The sequence below is a fragment of the Trichomycterus rosablanca genome, chromosome 3 (assembly GCF_030014385.1).
Source record: "Trichomycterus rosablanca isolate fTriRos1 chromosome 3, fTriRos1.hap1, whole genome shotgun sequence".
Classification (NCBI taxonomy): Eukaryota; Metazoa; Chordata; class Actinopteri; order Siluriformes; family Trichomycteridae; genus Trichomycterus; species Trichomycterus rosablanca.
This window is the reverse complement of record NC_085990.1, coordinates 297,501-318,743: the sequence shown is the minus strand read 5'-3', so window position 1 is coordinate 318,743 and position 21,243 is coordinate 297,501. Positions and strand designations below refer to the sequence as shown.

Genomic DNA, 21,243 nt, shown 5'->3' with positions numbered 1-21,243 from the left:
TTCCCAGGTGGAACGATCCAGGTCCTTTCTGTGTGGAGTTTGCATGTTCTCCCCGTGTCTGTGTGGGTTTCCTCCGGGTGCTCCGGTTTCCTCCCACAGTACAAAGACTAGTGACCAGTCCGGGGTGTGAATTGTACCCACCGTGACCCACCGTGACCCTGACCAGGTTAAAGTGGTTGTAAAACAGACTAACCCACGCCCCCTCCTCCGACACGTGTGCAGTACCGACCACTTCGTTTCACCTGCTCGAACCAGGTACATATGGAGATCCGTATCGCGTACAGAGAGTCACGCACCATCGATCAGCCAGCAGAGGGCGTAACCGCAGCAGTTATGAGGAATCCCTACCGCCCTCCCTCCCTCCCTCTGTCCACTGGTATAGGTGCTGTCGTTGTAACTTCACATACTCTTCAGGTGGCCAAAAGTATTCGGACGCCTGACCGTGAGCTTGTCGGACATCCCATCTCCAAAACAAACAGACTGACCGTCTGTGTGATCATTTTAGAACAACGGCCGCTTCTCTGAGGAGCTTCTCACAGGACTTTAAATAAAGTGAGTGTGTGTGTGGGAATTTGTGCCCGTTCAGTGGTACAAAAGATGACAGCATGTGTGTGGCTGGGTGCTGAAGTTGTTGTTGATGTTCTAGTTCATTCCGGAGCTCTGGTGTGCTGGTGTGCTGGTGTGTTTAACTGCTGTGCCACCCGAGCGCCCACACAAAAGATTTAAAACCTTTTCTTACCCCAGTAGAGTTTTTGCTGTGGTACAAACACATCTGGATAAACGACCCATTTTAAATAAGCAGTAATGAAAAGATCACAGATAATTATGGATCTCTAACGATCGGTGGTTGATTAAAGCTCCTGCTCACCTTTGTAACAGGAAGCTCTTTGGACTTGGACTCGAACAGGTGCTCCAATTTGGACGTGTCCAGCTTGACCGGTTCCAGTTTGGACCACAGTGACTCCCGGCAGCGTTTCTGGTTGCTGCTGTACTGCCAGTCTGAGGGTCGAACCTCTGACCAGAACAGTCGGATGGTTTTCCTCTTCTTCTGAAACAGAGGTTCTCCTCGACCGGGCTGAGGAGGTGGCATCGAGGGCACCGAGGGCGGCGGCGGGGGTAACATCCCACCCGGCACTGGAGGAGGAGGTGGGCAACAAAACAAAGGAGGTGGAGGTGGGAGGTTTGGTATGTACGGGGGAGGGGGAGGCGGTACCGTGTGGTCATTTGACCTCATAATATTCCCCGCATCCAAAACGTCCACGTCGTCGTCCTCCCCCAGGTCGGTGAAGTCCATCTCCTTGATGCGAAGTTCTCGCGGACTGGCCATCAGCTGGTCCCAAATGTGGTCCGACTCCTTCTTAGGGGGTGCGGCCGGCGGCGCTTTTTCCTTCTCAGCGGTCTCGACTCGGCCCTTTATCAGGTCGGCGAACTTCTCCGCCACCGAGCGAACGTTACCCTGGTTATCCGTCAGGTTCTTCACGTTCTCCTCACTCTCCTGCTGCCGGGCGTGGCCGTCCAGAGACGAGTCCTTGTCTGTACGCTCGGACTCCTCCTGGTTCTGCTTCTCGCTCTCCTTCTCCTCACGCTCTGCAGGCCTGCTGTTGTGGGAATAGAGCATGTCCAACATGAAGCGCCTGCTGTTGAGGCCGCACTGCTCGCTCGTCTCTGCAGACTTCATGCATTCAGACCACTGACCTGAGAGAGAGAAGCAAAATCTGAGTCACGTACAATCACTGTCCACCAGAACATCTCAAACACCTGCTGAAGCTCGACAGGAACCTTTCTGAGATGATCTGAGATGATCGAGTGAGACGTGAGTTTAGATCTGAGATGATCTGAGTGAGGTGTGGGTTTAGATCTGAGATGATCTGAGATGATTGAGTGAGATGTGGGTTTAGATCTGAGATGATCTGAGATGATCGAGTGAGACGTGAGTTTTGATCTGAGATTATCTGAGATGATCTGAGAGGTGTGGGTTTAGATCTGAGATGATCTGAGATGATTGAGTGAGATGTGGGTTTAGATCTGAGATGATCTGAGATGACTGAGTGAGATGTGGGTTTAGATCTGAGATGATCTGAGATGATCTGAGATGATTGAGTGAGATGTGGGTTTAGATCTGAGATTATCTGAGATGACTGAGTGAGATGTGGGTTTAGATCTGAGATGATCTGAGATGACTGAGTGAGATGTGGGTTTAGATCTGAGATGATCTGAGATGATTGAGTGAGACGTGGGTTCTGATCTGAGATGATTGAGGAAGACGTGAGTTCTGATCTCGACTCCTCAGCAGGTTTGTTGTTCTTACCGGAGTCGTTGTGGTTGAGACGTTTCTCCTCACGCTCCTCTCTCTCCAGGGTGCTGCTGGCTGAGGAGATGCTGGAGGCCGAGCAGTTGTCCTTCTCGTTCAGTTCTTCGTTCTGTCGTTCCTTCTCGCTGAGTGCCGTGGTCTCCTCCGCCTCTCTCTCTACGACCTGCTCCTTCTCACATTCCTCAACGTCCAGTTCCGTCCCCGTCCCGTCCTCCGACGCTTCCGTCTCCGTACGTTCCTCTTCCCTCTCAGAGTCATTCAGGTTCACGTCTTCATCTGGTTCCACCTCCTGCTCTTCTCTCTTCTCTCCATCAGCATCCTCTCCTGCCTCCAGCTCCTCTTTCACCTCCGTCTCAGGTTGTAGGAGAGACAGAGTGATGTCCTGCTCATCCACGGGTCTCTGCTCCTCCTCAGGCACAGCGGGAGACGTGATGGGAGGCTCGGCCCGGCTCGGTTCCGGCTCGGCTTCTGAACATAAAGAACACGTGAAGAACGTAGGATTAGAACCTCCACGTCTACGTTCTACAGAGCAGGTAACCTTCAAAACTTACATCCTGTCTGCAGTAATCAGCAGTAAATAATGAAGTAATTCGGAGTAAAACGAGGTGGTGTTTGTTTCTGGGTTGCCAGGAGTTCTGAGCAGGTCGTTAGAACCATTATAATCATTATAATTATTATTCTGGTTCCTTTGAGGTTCTGGAACTGCAGCAGGAAACGCTGCACGGCTGCTCGCTATCATTTCCTCATCGCCACCGTCCGACCTGCTCGCTTTCATCTTCTAACGGCACGCCGTCTCATTTCCCTGCGCCGCTCAACTGCACCAAATTCCTGCATTTCCACGCCCATATTTGGAAACGTTTCTGTGTGTGTGTGTTTGTTTGTGTGTGTGTGTGTGAGAGTGTTTCTGTGTGTGTGTGTGTGTCTTTCTGTGTGTGTGTATTTGTTTGTGTGTGTGTGTGTGTTTTTCTGTGTGTGTGTTTCTGTGTGTGTGTGTGTGTTTTTTTCTGTGTGTGTGTTTCTGTGTGTGTATTTGTTTCTGTGTGTGTGTGTGTGTGTGTTTCTGTGTGTGTGTGTTTCTGTGTGTGTGTGTTTTTCTGTGTGTGTGTTTCTGTGTGTGTGTTTCTATGTGTGTGTGTTTTGTGTGTGTATATTTGTTTGTGTGTGTGAGAGAGTGTTTCTGTGTGTGTGTGTTTTTTTCTGTGTGTGTGTGTGTTTCTGTGTGTGTGTTTTGTGTGTGTATATTTGTTTGTGTGTGTGAGAGAGTATTTCTGTGTGTGTGTTTTTCTGTGTGTGTGTTTTGTTTGTGTATATTTGTTTGTGTGTGTGTGTGAGAGAGTGTTTCTGTGTGTGTGTGTGAGAGAGAGTGTTTCTGTGTGTGTGTGGGAATTTGTGCCGTTCAGTCAAAACATGACAGCATTTGTATGACAGGAAATGATCTTCCCTAAACTGTTGCTGCACAGTTGGAAGCAAAATATTTCCTTAATATATGAACTAGAACTAGAACTCGAACGTCCCAAAACTTTTGGCCATGCCAGTAAATTTGCATGAGAATTGTATAGGACTGAATTTAGGGTTCATTAAGAAACGAGACCTTCTCCACCTCATCTCCACACTCTCTGGGTGGGTCCGCTCACAGCAGCCATTTGTAGGGTCACTTTAAAGCATCCTTCAAAAGGGCCTAAACATCTACAATTCAGAATTAAAACTGGTGTCCCAATAATTTTGGCAGTATGATGAATACAGCACCCGACTGTAAGAGATTAAAATCTGAATTCAGAGCTTAAATGAAGCCGTTACACGCCTCACCCGCTCGACCAGCGACTCTCTTTTACAAAACAGCTGCATTTACATTTTCAGCATACGCTTTTCTCCAAAGCGACTTACACAATGAGCTGAACACGATGAGCAATTGAGGGTTAAGGGCCTTGCTCAGGGACCCAACAGTGGCAACTTGGTGGTGGCGGGGCTTGAACCGGCAACCTTCTGTTTACTAGTCCAGTACCTTAACCACTGAGCTATCACTGCCCTTGGCTGTTGTTCAGGGTTAGAGGGTAGAGAGTCGGATCATAGATCCTCATAACTGGTGCGACTGCAGCCCCTGCTGGCTGACTGATGACGCCAGCACAGGGCTGAGGAATAATGCTGATGGGGGTGTGGCCCTCCATACACGGTGCCCGTCGGTGTATGAACTCGACTCGTGCAGGTGAAAAATGCAGTCTGTACTGACTGTACGTGCCGGAGAGGGCGCATGTCAGTTGAGAGGCGTCCTCAGTCAGCAGTGAAGGGTCGAATAAAAAAAAGTTAATAAATAAAATAAAATAATCGGATAAAATGGAACCATTTATATGTGAATAACTGAGACGAGGAGACACAGCTAACAAACAACTTAAACATCAACTGCACCAAATTCACGGCATGGGAACTGGACATGTTTAAAAGATGTGACCCGTAAACGTGTGTAAACCCTGGACGAGTTAAAACACACTGGTAATGAGCGCCGGTACGTATGTATGTTTTGTGTATTATTGATTTTAGGTGAAGCGTACCTGGAGCAGCGTGGGCGTGGAGGGGGCGTCTCCTCTCCTGAGACTCCGTGGAGGAGGTGACTGTGGGAGGGCGGGGGCTGCTGGAGGAGCGTGGACTCAGATTCAGGGTGATTTCGGTACGACCCCTCGGTACCGATGCTACTCGCTCCTTCTTGTACTCCTCCGCCGCCACGCGCTCCACCTCGCTGTACCTACAAGCACAAACAGAACCGTGAGAGAACCGCGGGAGAACCATGAGAGAACCGCGGGAGAACCGCTATTAGCACGAGTACCGTTCAAACTTTTACATTCATCTGTATGGGACGAAAATTCTACTGAAATCTGCTAAGTCAAAAATATACGTACAGTACCTCAGATAATTCATGAATCTGTGTAAAAACTCTGTAATGTTATTTATTAATGTTAATGTTGAATGATCCTGTAATTTGTTGTTAGTTATTATAACTGACCACAGCTAGTGACCATAAAAGTCCATAAAACACTGGTCTTCTCCCAGTATCATTAACCCAAAGTGGTTTTCCATTCATTAGAAGCTGTAACGTGGCTGCTGGATGAATTTGGCAGCGAGTCAGGCTGTCGTGTGCTTCTGCGTTACCATGTTTGACCAGCAGAGGGAGCGTAGAGAGAAATACAATAGAAGAGCATTTTTATTGGTTATATACACCAATGAGCCATAACATTAAATCCTTGTTTCTACACTCACTTCCATTTTATCAGCTCCACTTACCATATAGAAGCATTTTGTAGTTCTACAATTACTGACTGTAGTCCATCTGTTTCTCTACATGCTTTGTTAGCCCCTTTCATGCTGATCTTTAATGGTCAGGACCACCACAGAGCAGGTATTATTTAGGTGGTGGATGATTCTCAGCACTGCAGTGACACTGACATGGTGGTGGTGTGTTAGTGTGTGTTGTGCTGGTATGAGTGGATCAGACACAGCAGCGCTGCTGGAGTTTTTAAACACCGTGTCCACTCACCGTCCACTCTATTAGACACTCCTACCTAGTCGGTCCACCTTGTAGATGTAAAGTCAGAGACGATCGCTCATCTATTGCTGCTGTTTGAGTCGCTCATCTTCTAGACCTTCATCAGTGCTCACAGGACGCTACCCACGGGGCGCTGTTGGCTGGATGTTTTTGGTTCATTCGGACCTGCCCTGGATGAACTTCAATGTTAATTGGACAATGTATGAATCTGCCACGACCCGCCCGGATCCACAACCATTCAGACTCGATCATCTTTTATCATTTATCTGAGGTGTCGTTAACCGACCCGTCTGATCCTCTAACCAGACGTCTGTGATATAAGGAGTTTAGACGGCGGTGGGGGGGGGGGGTTAGTAGTGTTTACAGTGCAGGATGTACGAGACTGAGATACTAGATCATATTTAGGGGGCGTGTCGTACCTCTCCTCACGAGCATGTCTGGCCTCCTCTCGCTTCTCCACACAGTCTCGACTGGAACCAACAAAAACAACCACAACAAACCAACATCATGATATATACATTATATACATTATATACATTATATATACACACATGATTTGGCCCCAAATTAGTCTGTATGTGTGTGTGTGTTTCAGTGTGTGTGTGTATTTATGTGTGTGTGTTTCTGTGTGTGTTTCTGTGTGTGTGTGTTTCTGTGTGTGTGTGTGTGTGTGTGTATTTATGTGTGTGTGTTTCTGTGTGTTTCTGTGTGTGTGTGTTTCTGTGTGTGTGTGTTTCTGTGTGTGTCTGTGTTTCTGTGTGTGTCTGTGTTTCTGTGTGTGTGTGTGTTTCTGTGTGTGTGTTTCTGTGTGTGTGTGTGTTTCTGTGTGTGTGTATTTCTGTGTGTGTGTGTTTCTGTGTGTGTGTGTGTTTCTGTGTGTGTGTGTTTCTGTGTGTGTCTGTGTTTCTGTGTGTGTGTGTTTCTGTGTGTGTGTGTTTCTGTGTGTGTGTGTTTCTGTGTGTGTCTGTGTTTCTGTGTGTGTGTGTTTCTGTGTGTGTGTGTGTTTCTGTGTGTGTGTGTTTCTGTGTGTGTCTGTGTTTCTGTGTGTGTCTGTGTTTCTGTGTGTGTGTGTTTCTGTGTGTGTGTGTTTCTGTGTGTGTGTGTTTCTGTGTGTGTCTGTGTTTCTGTGTGTGTGTGTTTCTGTGTGTGTGTGTTTCTGTGTGTGTGTGTGTTTCTGTGTGTGTGTGTTTCTGTGTGTGTCTGTGTTTCTGTGTGTGTCTGTGTTTCTGTGTGTGTGTGTTTCTGTGTGTGTGTGTTTCTGTGTGTGTTTCTGTGTGTGTCTGTGTTTCTGTGTGTGTGTGTTTCTGTGTGTGTGTGTTTCTGTGTGTGTGTGTGTTTCTGTGTGTGTCTGTGTTTCTGTGTGTGTGTGTTTCTGTGTGTGTGTGTTTCTGTGTGTGTGTGTGTTTCTGTGTGTGTGTGTGTTTCTGTGTGTGTCTGTGTTTCTGTGTGTGTCTGTGTTTCTGTGTGTGTGTGTTTCTGTGTGTGTGTGTTTCTGTGTGTGTTTCTGTGTGTGTGTGTTTCTGTGTGTGTGTGTTTCTGTGTGTGTGTGTGTTTCTGTGTGTGTTTCTGTGTGTGTGTGTTTCTGTGTGTGTCTGTGTTTCTGTGTGTGTGTGTTTCTGTGTGTGTCTGTGTGTTTCTGTGTGTGTCTGTGTGTGTTTCTGTGTGTGTGTGTTTCTGTGTGTGTCTGTGTTTCTATGTGTGTGTGTGTGTGTGCGTTTGTGTGTGTGTGTGTGTGTTTCTGTGTGTGTGTGTGTGTGTGTTTCTGTGTGTGTCTGTGTGTTTCTGTGTGTGTCTGTGTTTCTGTGTGTGTGTGTGTGTTTCTGTGTGTGTTTCTGTGTGTGTGTGTTTCTGTGTGTGTCTGTGTTTCTATGTGTGTGTGTGTGTGTGCGTTTCTGTGTGTGTTTCTGTGTGTGTGTCTGTGTGTGTGTGTTTCTGTGTGTGTCTGTGTTTCTGTGTGTGTGTGTTTCTGTGTGTGTTTCTGTGTGTGTGTGTTTCTGTGTGTGTCTGTGTTTCTGTGTGTGTGTGTGTGTGTGCGTTTCTGTGTGTGTGTGTGTGTGTGTGTGTTTCTGTGTGTGTTTCTGTGTGTGTGTGTTTCTGTGTGTGTTTCTGTGTGTGTGTGTTTCTGTGTGTGTCTGTGTTTCTATGTGTGTGTGTGTGTGTTTCTGTGTGTGTTTCTGTGTGTGTCTGTGTGTTTCTGTGTGTGTCTGTGTTTCTGTGTGTGTGTGTCTGTGTGTTTCTGTGTGTGTTTCTGTGTGTGTGTGTTTCTGTGTGGTGTGTCTGTGTTTCTGTGTGTGTAGGTGTGTGTGTGTGTGTGTTTCTGTGTGTGTGTGTGTGTGTGTGTGTGTTTATGTGTGTGTTTATGTGTGTGTGTGTTTCTGTGTGTGTCTGTGTGTTTCTGTGTGTGTTTCTGTGTGTGTGTGTGTGTGCGCGTTTCTGTGTGTGTGTGTGTGCGTTTCTGTGTGTGTGTGTGTGTGTGTATAATAAACACACACCTGTATCTTGTTCTCTCCTCTCGTTCGATCCTCTGTAGTCGTTCCTCTCTCTCCAGGCGTCGCCGCTCTCGCTCTGCACACAGAGACTCCTGGTGCTGCCGGTACGACGAGGACAGTAAACCTCCCAGAGGCGACCTTTAACCCCGACACCAACATCACATCAACACCACATTAACCTCACACATTAACCTCACATCAACATGACATTAACCCCAACACCATGACTGTATCACTTGTATCTTTGCACAATATTGCATTTTTGCACCCTACTGTGTCTGTGTGTGTGTGTGTGTGTGTGTGTGTGTGTGTGTGTGTGTGTGTGTGTGTGTGTTTGATGAACTGGTGACCTGTACGCAGTGATATTGTGTGTGTGAGTGTGTGTGTGTGATGAACTGGTGACCTGTACGCAGTGATATTGTGTGTGTGAGTGTGTGTGTGTGATGAACTGGTGACCTGTACGCAGTGATATTGTGTGTGTGTGTGTGTGTGTGTGTGATGAACTGGTGACCTGTACGCAGTGATATTGTGTGTGTGTGTGTGTGTGTGTGATGAACTGGTGACCTGTACGCAGTGATATTGTGTGTGTGAGTGTGTGTGTGTGATGAACTGGTGACCTGTACGCAGTGATATTGTGTGTGTGAGTGTGTGTGTGATGAACTGGTGACCTGTACGCAGTGATATTGTGTGTGTGAGTGTGTGTGTGTGATGAACTGGTGACCTGTACGCAGTGATATTGTGTGTGTGAGTGTGTGTGTGTGATGAACTGGTGACCTGTACGCAGTGATATTGTGTGTGTGAGTGTGTGTGTGTGATGAACTGGTGACCTGTACGCAGTGATATTGTGTGTGTGAGTGTGTGTGTGATGAACTGGTGACCTGTACGCAGTGATATTGTGTGTGTTAGTGTGTGTGTGTGATGAACTGGTGACCTGTACGCAGTGATATTGTGTGTGTGAGTGTGTGTGTGTGATGAACTGGTGACCTGTACGCAGTGATATTGTGTGTGTGAGTGTGTGTGTGTGATGAACTGGTGACCTGTACGCAGTGATATTGTGTGTGTTAGTGTGTGTGTGTGATGAACTGGTGACCTGTACGCAGTGATATTGTGTGTGTGAGTGTGTGTGTGTGATGAACTGGTGACCTGTACGCAGTGATATTGTGTGTGTGAGTGTGTGTGTGTGATGAACTGGTGACCTGTACGCAGTGATATTGTGTGTGTGAGTGTGTGTGTGTGATGAACTGGTGACCTGTACGCAGTGATATTGTGTGTGTGAGTGTGTGTGTGTGATGAACTGGTGACCTGTACGCAGTGATATTGTGTGTGTGTGTGTGTGATGAACTGGTGACCTGTACGCAGTGATATTGTGTGTGTGAGTGTGTGTGTGTGATGAACTGGTGACCTGTACGCAGTGATATTGTGTGTGTGAGTGTGTGTGTGTGATGAACTGGTGACCTGTACGCAGTGATATTGTGTGTGTGAGTGTGTGTGTGTGATGAACTGGTGACCTGTACGCAGTGATATTGTGTGTGTGAGTGTGTGTGTGTGATGAACTGGTGACCTGTACGCAGTGATATTGTGTGTGTGAGTGTGTGTGTGTGATGAACTGGTGACCTGTACGCAGTGATATTGTGTGTGTGAGTGTGTGTGTTTGATGAACTGGTGACCTGTACGCAGTGATATTGTGTGTGTGAGTGTGTGTGTGTGATGAACTGGTGACCTGTACGCAGTGATATTGTGTGTGTGAGTGTGTGTGTGTGATGAACTGGTGACCTGTACGCAGTGATATTGTGTGTGTGTGTGATGAACTGGTGACCTGTACGCAGTGATATTGTGTGTGTGAGTGTGTGTGTGTGAGTGTGTGTGTGTGATGAACTGGTGACCTGTACGCAGTGATATTGTGTGTGTGAGTGTGTGATGAACTGGTGACCTGTATGCAGTGATATTGTGTGTGTGAGTGTGTGTGTGTGATGAACTGGTGACCTGTACGCAGTGATATTGTGTGTGTGAGTGTGTGATGAACTGGTGACCTGTACGCAGTGATATTGTGTGTGTGAGTGTGTGTGTGTGATGAACTGGTGACCTGTACGCAGTGATATTGTGTGTGTGAGTGTGTGATGAACTGGTGACCTGTACGCAGTGATATTGTGTGTGTGAGTGTGTGTGTGTGATGAACTGGTGACCTGTACGCAGTGATATTGTGTGTGTGAGTGTGTGTGTGTGATGAACTGGTGACCTGTACGCAGTGATATTGTGTGTGTGTGTGTGTGTGTGTGTGTGTGTGATGAACTGGTGACCTGTACGCAGTGATATTGTGTGTGTGAGTGTGTGTGTGTGATGAACTGGTGACCTGTACGCAGTGATATTGTGTGTGTGTGTGTGTGTGTGTGATGAACTGGTGACCTGTACGCAGTGATATTGTGTGTGTGTGTGTGTGTGTGTGTGATGAACTGGTGACCTGTACGCAGTAATATTGTGTGTGTGAGTGTGTGTGTGTGATGAACTGGTGACCTGTACGCAGTGATATTGTGTGTGTGAGTGTGTGTGTGTGATGAACTGGTGACCTGTACGCAGTGATATTGTGTGTGTGAGTGTGTGTGTGTGATGAACTGGTGACCTGTACGCAGTGATATTGTGTGTGTGAGTGTGTGTGTGTGATGAACTGGTGACCTGTACGCAGTGATATTGTGTGTGTGAGTGTGTGTGTGTGATGAACTGGTGACCTGTACGCAGTGATATTGTGTGTGTGAGTGTGTGTGTGATGAACTGGTGACCTGTACGCAGTGATATTGTGTGTGTGTGTGTGTGTGATGAACTGGTGACCTGTACGCAGTGATATTGTGTGTGTGTGAGTGTGTGTGTGTGATGAACTGGTGACCTGTACGCAGTGATATTGAATCATTTCCAGACCGACTGTAGGATCCTGAATGTAATATAATATGAATCCGGATGTGTAGGGGGGCGTGGTGTTACCTGTCAGGTTTGCTCTCAGGTGACCCTCCTGTAGATGAAAAGCGGGTGAGGGGGGTTGAGGGGGCGCTCAACACCCCCGCTGTCCTGCCAGGGAAGGAACCAGTGTAACCAGTCTGCCTGCTAAATACAGACGATACATAAAACCAATGTCAGTCAGTAACAGACACACACTCTCACACACACACACACACACACACACACACACACACAATTTTCTTTACGTATGGAGGGAAGTAAAAAAAATGCAGCCATCAAAAAGAAATCATAAATACACGGACAGCTGATCAACAACCTCAATAATCAATACAGCAGCACCAAGCAATAACAGCATCAGGACCTTCTGAGTTTGCTGGGTTTCACCAGCTCTGAGTTGATGCAGTGGGAGAAGTAATGATGGAACGATTTTCTCCTCCATGCTGTTGATTATTTATTGCAGCATCATCACGTCCATCATGGACCCTCAGGTACTCAGGTACTGTGGTACTAACTAGTTCTAAGTACTAGTTTCATATTAAACCTACAGGTGTGTGTGTGTGTCTCTGAACCCTGCAGGAAACACTTACCTGCCCACAGGAGACGTGATCCTGGAAGCAAACGAGGGAGAACGAGTGTGTGAGAGAACAGAATTAATTCTACAGAGAAATGAACTAAAGCTTCAGTCTGATCAATAAAGATCAAAAACCTTAGAGGGAAATAAAAGCTGAGTAGGAACTGAGGAGGAACTAAGGAAGAACCGAGGTGGAACTGAGGTGGAACTTGGAGGAACTGAGGAAGAACTGAGGAGGAACTGAGGTGGAACTGAGGAAGAACTGAGGAGGAACTGAGGAGGAACTAAGGAGGAACTGAAATGTTCTAATGGATTTCTGATTGTACTACATACTGACATTATAAACATAAAGCTGCTTTATAAAGACGTTTACATGTTCAGCACGTAACAGAAGTTTTTATCCAGAACGACGTCCAGAAGAGCTTCATCAGTAAATGTTTAATTTACATAACATACAGATCTACTGAAAAAGTTCAGGTGTTTTGCTAAAGCAGGTTAGTTAGTTCAGGTTAGTTCAGGTTAGTTCAGGTTCAGTGTTTAGTACAGATCTGCTGAAGGTCTTTAATCGTCTGTTGAAGACAGTGAGGAGAAGCTTCATTCACTTTATTTGGCAGCGTAGCCTCAAAAACTAATGAGGAGAACATACTGAAGAGAACATGCTGAAGAGAACATGCTAAGAAGAACATGCTGAAGAGAACATGCTAAGAAGAACATGCTGAAGAGAACATGCTAAAGAGAAGAGGTTTCCGTGTGTACTCAGTCGGTCTGAGAGTCTCCACATGGTTCCACCGTCACTCACATTTACATCAACAGTAAAACACTGAAGAGTCGAGAGTTCAGAAACACGAGCATTGATCTAACAGCAATCAGTTATTTATTTATTTATTAAATCATTATAAATTACATTTATTTATTTATTATTATTAATAATATACAGACGTGTTTAAAACCTCCTGATCCTCATATTTCATTTATTTTACTTTTCTCTGAGCGACACGAATCTACAGCTGATTCATCTGCACTTTATAATGATGTAAACAGAGAAAATACACCATCAGCCATAACATTAAAACTCACTGTCCATGTTATCAGCTCCACTTACCATATAGAAGCACTTTGTAGTTCTACAATTACTGACTGTAGTCCATCTGTTTCTCTGCATGCTTTGTTAGCCCCCTCTTCAATGGTCAGGACCCCCACAGAGCAGGTATTATTTAGGTGGTGGATGATTCTCAGCACTGCAGTGACACTGACATGGTGCTGGTGTGTTAGTGTGTGTTGTGCTGGTATGAGTGGATCAGACACAGCAGCGCTGCTGGAGTTTTTAAATACCGTGTCCACTCACTGTCCACTCTATTAGTCACTCCTACCTAGTCGGTCCACCTTGTAGATGTAAAGTCAGAGACGATCGCTCATCTATTGCTGCTGTTTGAGTCGCTCATCTTCTAGACCTTCATCAGTGGTCACAGGACGCTGCACACGGGGCGCTGTTGGCTGGATGTTTTTGGTTGGTGGACTATTCTCAGTCCAGCTGTGACAGTGAGGTGTTTAAAAACTCCAGCAGCGCTGCTGTGTCTGATCCACTCATACCAGCACAACACACACTAACACACCACCACCATGTCAGTGTCACTGCAGTGCTGAGAATCATCCACCACCTAAATAATACCTGCTCTGTGGGGGTCCTGTGGGGGTCCTGACCATTGAAGAACAGGGTGAAAGGGGGTAACAAAGCATGTAGAGAAACAGATGGACTACAGTCAGTAATTGTAGAACTACAAAGTGCTTCTATATGGTAAGTGGAGCTGATAACATGGACAGTGAGTGTAGAAACAAGGAGGTGGTTTTAATGTTATTATTATAAATATTTTGTGAGGAACGTTTTTATTCATGTTGATTAAATAAAAGCAGCCGCAAAAAAACTGAACAAACACAATTTATCATCCGCTTTGGAATTTCATGGAGTTTTACTTTTATTATCATTATGTGTTATTATTATTATTATTATTATTATTTAAATATTATAAGTCATAATAACAGAAACCTTTTCTACCTGAACACACTGTTATTAACATGATTGTTTTTTAAGATTGATTATTGATGTACAGATGGGCGTCTTTGTGGGTAGTACTGAAGCACTGAAGATTCTGGGTTTAATTCCCAGGTGGAGCAGTCCGGGTCATTTCTGTGTGAAGTTTTGCATGTTCTTCCTTTGTCTGTGTGGGTTTTTCCCCACAAGTCCAAAACATGCAGTCAGTGTGTTTGTGACCTGTCTGGGGTGTTTCCTGCCTTTCACCCAATGGACTCAATGGGACCCTGACCAGGATGAAGCGACAGTAAAATAATGAATGAATGATTATACAGAGCTCTGTACGTTCAGAACCTGGTTTTGAAGAACACGGAGTTCTTTTATCTGCTGGATTTGAGATGTTAGGATTTTGGAACACAGGTTTAGATGATGCAGCACCACCCTGTCTCCAGGTAATAAGGAAACAAAGCAGGAACGATGCTCCCACCATCAGACTTTACAGACGGAATCAGGTTTTGGTGTCAGTGGAACATCTAGCTGTTTTTTTTGTGTTTTTTATTAAGCCATGACACATTTAATTTCATTTCTATCTGAGTGATGAGTTTAGACGATGTTTATCTGTTATTATCACTTTAATCACTGATAATTCATTCCTGCAAAATTCCCTGGAATTCCAAAGCCTCCATGCAGAAGTGTAGGCATGTCTCAGCGATGAGGGTTCGGAACGTGCAGTCGCTCTACCTGAGGCGCTTTTCTGCATCTCGGCCCGTCTGCTCTCCCGACGGCACCCGGTCGGAGTCTGGGGGGCAGGAGGGGGGCACGGGGGAGGAGAGGGGAGGGATCGGGGGCAGGGGTTCTTCACCGGGGGAGCTGGAGGCAGACGAGGTGACGGATGAACCCCTGGACATCAGGCCGCTCAGAGACCTGACGGAAGCCCAGGAAGACAAAACACAGGGGCCCGGATCAGGAGTCGGAGGAGCGGTGGACACGGGCGGTCGGCGGACGACCGGGCTCCCCAGACAGGCCGCGTCCTGAGCTTCTGAACGGGCGGCGCCGGGGATCAGGCCGACCACACATCTAAAGGGCAAACACAAGCTAGAAGCCTCGTCTCTCATCGCTACAGGCGGCGCCATCCAGCTATAAGATGACAGAAAAGCTCAGCACAGGGTTGCGTAAGAGGGTGTGGCACCATGAAATAATGCGCTAGGCCAATCACTGACTGTTAGTGAGCTCTGGAAGGAAACAGCACACAAGCGTGACTAAATCTAGAGCGCGGAACTCTGACAGCCTGGTCTAGAAGTACCTGTCAGATCCCCGAGGACAGAGTTCTGCTTTCTGTGGTTCCTCCTCGTCCTCCTCGTCCTCCTTCTCCTCCTCTCTGTGGTTATAGTGGAGGGTTCGAGGGACGGGCGGAGTAACGAGTGAACGAGGAGATGAGCAGGACAGAGGAAAGAGAAGAAAGTTTACACACAGATGAAATGAGAGACGACGTCACGACACGTACTGAACAGACAACCAACACAAAGAGGAGAGACAGAAGGTCAGGTTAGATCATCACAACGGGTTAGTCACGTCCAAACATGAAGAACTCAGATTAAAGCTTCTGTCAGAGAAAAGAACCACCGAGGAACCGTCGTCTTATAGAAGAATAATAAACAAGGCTGAGGTGGAGAGTGCTGAGACCATCGTACGTTTAAACATCTTATTATTTACAGTCAGTGATTGATATAAAAACAAAAACTATCACCTTCACCCCTCACACACACTGTGGTTCATCTCAACAGCTTAATCATCGCTGCATTCACCGTGTTTCTCACTCTCTGTTTTCTCTCTTTTATGCCCCCAGATTTAGTCATATCCAATTCTAATGTGATGAGAGCAGAATCAGACCTGAACCTGAAGAATTAAAAAAGCTGATAGCTGAACGACAGAGGAGAGAACAGAACTGAGATCTGTGTGGTGGGAGACTCTGTGGTGTGAGACACTGTGGTGTGAGACACTGTGGTGTGAGACTCTGTGGTGTGAGACACTGTGGTGTGAGACACTGTGGTGTGAGACTCTGTGGTGTGAGACACTGTGGTGTGAGAGTGTGATGTGAGACACTGTGGTGTGAGACTCTGTGATGTGAGACTCTGTGGTGTGAGACTCTGTGGTGTGAGACTCTGTGGTGTGAGACACTGTGGTGAGACACTGCGGTGTGAGAGTGTGATGTGAGACACTGTGGTGTGAGACTCTGTGATGTGAGACTCTGTGGTGTGAGACTGTGATGTGAGACACTGTGGTGTGAGACTCTGTGATGTGAGACTGTGGTGTGAGACTCTGTGGTGTGAGACTCTGTGGTGTGAGACACTGTGGTGTGAGACTCTGTGGTGTGAGACACTGTGGTGTGAGACACTGTGGTGTTAGACACACTGACATGTCCATCCATAAACCTCCTCAGCACTTTCTCCCTATAAAACTCTCATCCCTCCTCTGCACATGCTCAGATCGTCTCATCTCTCCTCCCTCACGCCTGACCTGCTCCGCCCTCCAATAAACTCTAATAAAATCTAATAAACTCTAATAAACTCTAATAAACTCTAATAAACTCTAATAAACTCTAATAAACTCTAATAAACTCCGCCCTGATCCAGTCCGTCCTCATCACTACCGACCAGAGTCTCAGCATCTTCATCTCATCACCTCCAGCTCCCTCTCCTGACTTCAGTATCACCACATTAATAAGCCGTAATTATTCACTGAAGCTTTAAACTAGTATAACTAGGGTTAGTTAGTGGTTATAAATGCCATTACAGGTGAGTTAGTATATTCTAACATAATAAATAAACCCCTCCTGGTGGACCCTGACCATTTCCTCACCTCTCAGTCACGTCCTCCACTCTTTGTCCATTGAAGGGAAGGAAGTTGGGGGCGTGGCCGTGAGAGGGCGAGGCGGGGGCGGAGGCGTGGCCTTTGCCGTTCTGCAGTGAGTGTCTCCGGCTGCGTCTGCGCTCTAGGCCCCGCCTCTCGAGAGTGCCTCCTACACTGGCTCGCCGCCGGTCCTTACGGCCCACCGGGGGCGGCTGCATCTCGTCATCACCGTCCTCATGACGAAGAGTCGCCTACAAATAACAATAAATAAATAAAATAAAGAATTAATTACTGACAGCAAGTTTACATGTACACACGTATAAAACAAGATCCCCGAGATCCCTCAGTGGATTCCTTATTCATTCTTTTGATTTTCATGTATATTCATGATTTTTATATACAGCCTCAAAAGTCCTTTTTCTGGTACGACTGTTTCATCTTCAAACTTTTTCTCGGCAGAATCAGTAAAATTTTAAACTAATTTGTTGGTTTTCTAGCACAGACTTGATTTTAGTGCACAGTCCACATATTTCTAAAATTATTCAGGTCAGAATGTTGAGGAGATCATTACAAAAGCAGAATTTAGCCTGAGGGATCCACAGAGACCTACATATCTACAGAGATCTACTGGGATCCACAGAGCTCTACAGATCTACAGAGATCAACTGGGATCCACAGAGATCTACTGGGATCCACAGAGCTCTACAGAGATCTACTGGGATCCACAGAGACCTACAGATCTACAGAGATCTACTGGGATCCACAGAGACCTACAGATCTACAGAGATCTACTGGGATCCACAGAGACCTACAGATCTACAGAGATCTACTGGGATCCACAAAACTCTACAGGTCTACAGAGATCTACTGGGATCCACAGAGACCTACAGATCTACAGAGATGTACTGAAATCCACAAAGCTCTACAGATCTACAGAGATCTACTGGGATCCACAATGCTTTACAGATGTACAGAGATCTACTGGGATCCACAAAGCTCTACAGATCTACAGAGATCTACGGGGATCCACAGAGCTCTACAGATCTACAGAGATCTACTGGGATCCACAGTGGTCTACAGATCTACAGATCTACAGAGATCTAGAAATCTAGACTTTCTCTGGGTGCTTGCTGACCTCGTAGATGTTGAACTGCTCCAGCAGGTCCAGGTCGGTTCCCTTCCTGCTGAGGTGCCGCTTGGCGATGGTCTCGATGCCCTGCTCCTCCAAATGATCCACCACATCGTAGAAGGAATCCTGATCTGGAAGTCCTGCCAGCGTCTACACACGAGATAAATTATACACAATATTTCATGTTCTGTCCTGCTCAACTTCATTTCAACATCGTTCATCACCAGCTGATAGAACCGCACGCTGCACACGTTACAGAGAGTACGGGTGCTGGACCGGCCTGCCTGCAGTCCTGCTCTGTCCCCGATAGAGGACGTGAGGACAATTTTGAACCAGAACTGTTTCACACATTTAGACGTGTTTGCAGGAAGAACCGGACAAAATAACTGAAACACGTCATCGCTCGGTGTCCTCGGTGCCGAGACGTCTTTCAAGTGGCGTGAGAAGGAACGGAGACGTTACAAACAGGTACCTTGTTAACGAGGGTCATCACATAGACCAACAGCTCGGTGTCCACGCCGTCCTTCTCATCCAGGATCTCCATCGCGTTGGACCAGGACTTATGAGCTGCGGACAGAATAATCTTCAGTTCTATTATTAATATTAACTGAGTAAAATCCCCTGGTCCTGAATCTGCTCACTAAATAATAATAAATATAAAAAGCAGCACAATAAATACACTGAAGATCGAGTTCTAGTCATTTTGATGGTAAGAGTGTGTGTGTATGTGTGTGTTGGTGTGTGTGTGTGTGTTGGTGTGTGTGTGTGTGTGTGTGTATGTGTGTGTGTGTGTGTTGGTGTGTGTGTATGTGTGTGTGTGTGTGTGTATGTGTGTGTGTGTGTGTGTGTTGGTGTGTGTGTGTGTGTGTGTGTGTGTGTGTGTGTGTGTTACCTTGTTTAGCGTCGACAGTGTTAACAGCCTGTATGAGGAGGGCAGCGTTGGACTCGGTGTACTCCACAAACACCAGCAGGAGCTTCAGCGCCGTCTTCACCACCAGACGGAACTACAGGAACACACACAGGAAACCGGCTCAGTGTAATCTCACACACACACACACACACACACACACACTGCAGTCTGATATCAGTTCTTATTTATTCTGTGTGGAAGAAAATAAAAAGCCTAATAAACGTTATTGAGATCTTTTTCCACACAAGCCGCCGTGGTGGAGAGTCGACCCACTACAGGAGGGACAGACGATGCCCCCCTGTCCTGATGCCCCACATCCGACTCGAGACTCTTTGTGATTGCTGTTCCAGAGACGTCTGTGCAGGTTAACAGAAGCTAAACTGTCAGGACCATGATGAGAAAACCAGAAGAAAGAGCAGCAGATCATTTATTAAACTCTCGGCTCTGGCGCTCACGTAAGAATAATAACGTCAGGGTAAAGAGCACAGAGGGTAAAGCTACCATCCAACAACAACAAACCAGCAGCTCTACAACATAAACAAAAAAGCTGCTCACTGTGAGTTCATCACATACCAGCAGTACTTTTAATTTTGATATAAATATACACACTTTCTCTACTGTTCGAATCTCAGCTCTGCTACCGGTCGGCTGGGCGCCTCCTAGCGGCAGTGCCTGCAACCACTAGTCTGCCGGGTGGGAAAAGACGGGACTAAAAAGTGGGCGGGGTCTTGGACGCTGTGTAAGGACCCTGGTTAGTAGCCCGAGGCGCCTGTACAGAAGTGGAGGAACCTGGAGATCAGCGCGTGACTCTCCGTGAGCGAGACCGACCTCACGCACCGATCCACCGAAGTACGGGCATGCCGGGGGGAGGGCGTGTCAGGAGAATATACCCTCCTCATACACCATCAGGGTCTCCAGCAGAGGAAGAGGAACTGGATATGACTAAACTGAAATGCAGAAATAAAATAGACAGGGGTAATAATGGTACCTTTGATCCCACCAGTGTGTAGAGCCACTGAACCGTCTCGTTATGTCCAATCAGGCCGTTCATCCCGTCCACATACAGCATGATCTGCCCCAGAGCTGCAGGAGGAAACACAGACACACGGGGGGGGGGGGGGGGGGATGGGTTAAGAGGACCAGATCAGTCATGGTCTATCACCAGATAAACATCATCACCTCGTGTCCATGTAGGCTTATTCTGGTTTCTACACTGAACCTCATAATGGTTTTCCTACTCTAACAGGAACCTTTATGTAAGTGAGTAATAAAGGGGGTGAGTGACTGATCCCAGTGAGGCACAGGGACGTTCAGGGCGTGTTTATGTCCAAGGCTCTAGAGGAACACAGAGAGGAACATGGAGAGGAACACGGAGAGGAACACAGAGAGGAACATGAGAGGAACATGAGAGGAACATGAGAGGAACACGGTGAGGAACATGAGAGGAACACGGTGAGGAACACGGAGAGGAACACGGTGAGGAACATGAGAGGAACATGAGAGGAACATGAGAGGAACATGAGAGGAACACGGTGAGGAACACGGAGAGGAACACAGAGAGGAACATGAGAGGAACACGGTGAGGAACACGGAGAGGAACATGAGAGGAACATGGTGAGGAACACGGTGAGGAACACGGAGAGGAACACGGTGAGGAACATGAGAGGAACACGGTGAGGAACATGGAGAGGAACACGGTGAGGAACACAGAGAGGAACATGAGAGGAACATGGTGAGGAACACGGAGAGGAACACGGTGAGGAACATGAGAGGAACATGAGAGGAACACGGAGAGGAACACGGTGAGGAACATGAGAGGAACATGAGAGGAACATGAGAGGAACACGGAGAGGAACACGGTGAGGAACATGAGAGGAACATGAGAGGAACATGAGAGGAACACGGAGAGGAACACGGTGAAGAACACAGAGAGGAACATGAGAGGAACACGGAGAGGAACACAGAGAGGAACATGAGAGGAACACGGAGAGGAACACAGAGAGGAACATGAGAGGAACACGGAGAGGAACACAGAGAGGAACATGAGAGGAACACGGAGAGGAACACAGAGAGGAACATGAGAGGAACACGGAGAGGAACACAGAGAGGAACATGAGAGGAACACAGAGAGGAACATGGAGAGGACGGTGTGTTTTTCTGTGCATGTGAACGCTTTATTCAAAAATCAGGTCACAAGTTTGATGAGGAATTGAATATGTCTAAATAAATAAATAAATAAATAAATAAATAAATAATAAATAATAAATAATACATTAAAATGAAATAATAATAAAAAAAATTAAATAAATAATAAATAAATAAATAAATAAATAAATAAATAAATAATAAATAATAATAAAAAATTTATAATAATAATTATTAATAATAAATAAATAAATAAATAACAGTAAATAATAAATAATACATTAAAATGAAATAATAATAAAAAAAATTAAATAAATAATAAAAA

The 21,243-nt window shown here is 46.3% G+C and overlaps 1 protein-coding gene across 3 annotated transcripts in view; it reads right to left on the bottom strand.

The window, feature by feature from the left end:
- Window positions 1–21,243, bottom strand: part of fhod3b (formin homology 2 domain containing 3b) — a 123,311-nt gene that overhangs the window by 22,037 nt on the left and 80,031 nt on the right. For 2 of the 3 annotated variants that reach the window (XM_062992355.1, XM_062992357.1), the window contains exons 6-16: window positions 19,762–19,856; window positions 18,756–18,867; window positions 18,336–18,430; window positions 17,870–18,013; window positions 16,744–16,985; window positions 11,309–11,428; window positions 8,339–8,473; window positions 6,266–6,316; window positions 4,858–5,048; window positions 2,309–2,779; window positions 869–1,695 (exon numbers count right to left, since the gene is read on the bottom strand). In XM_062992355.1, the coding sequence (XP_062848425.1) occupies window positions 869–1,695; window positions 2,309–2,779; window positions 4,858–5,048; window positions 6,266–6,316; window positions 8,339–8,473; window positions 11,309–11,428; window positions 16,744–16,985; window positions 17,870–18,013; window positions 18,336–18,430; window positions 18,756–18,867; window positions 19,762–19,856 (2,483 nt within the window). Of the gene's footprint in view, window positions 1–868; window positions 1,696–2,308; window positions 2,780–4,857; window positions 5,049–6,265; window positions 6,317–8,338; window positions 8,474–11,308; window positions 11,429–14,625; window positions 14,809–15,187; window positions 15,263–16,743; window positions 16,986–17,869; window positions 18,014–18,335; window positions 18,431–18,755; window positions 18,868–19,761; window positions 19,857–21,243 lie in introns of all 3 variants that reach the window. The other variant, XM_062992358.1, reaches the window with a different exon arrangement.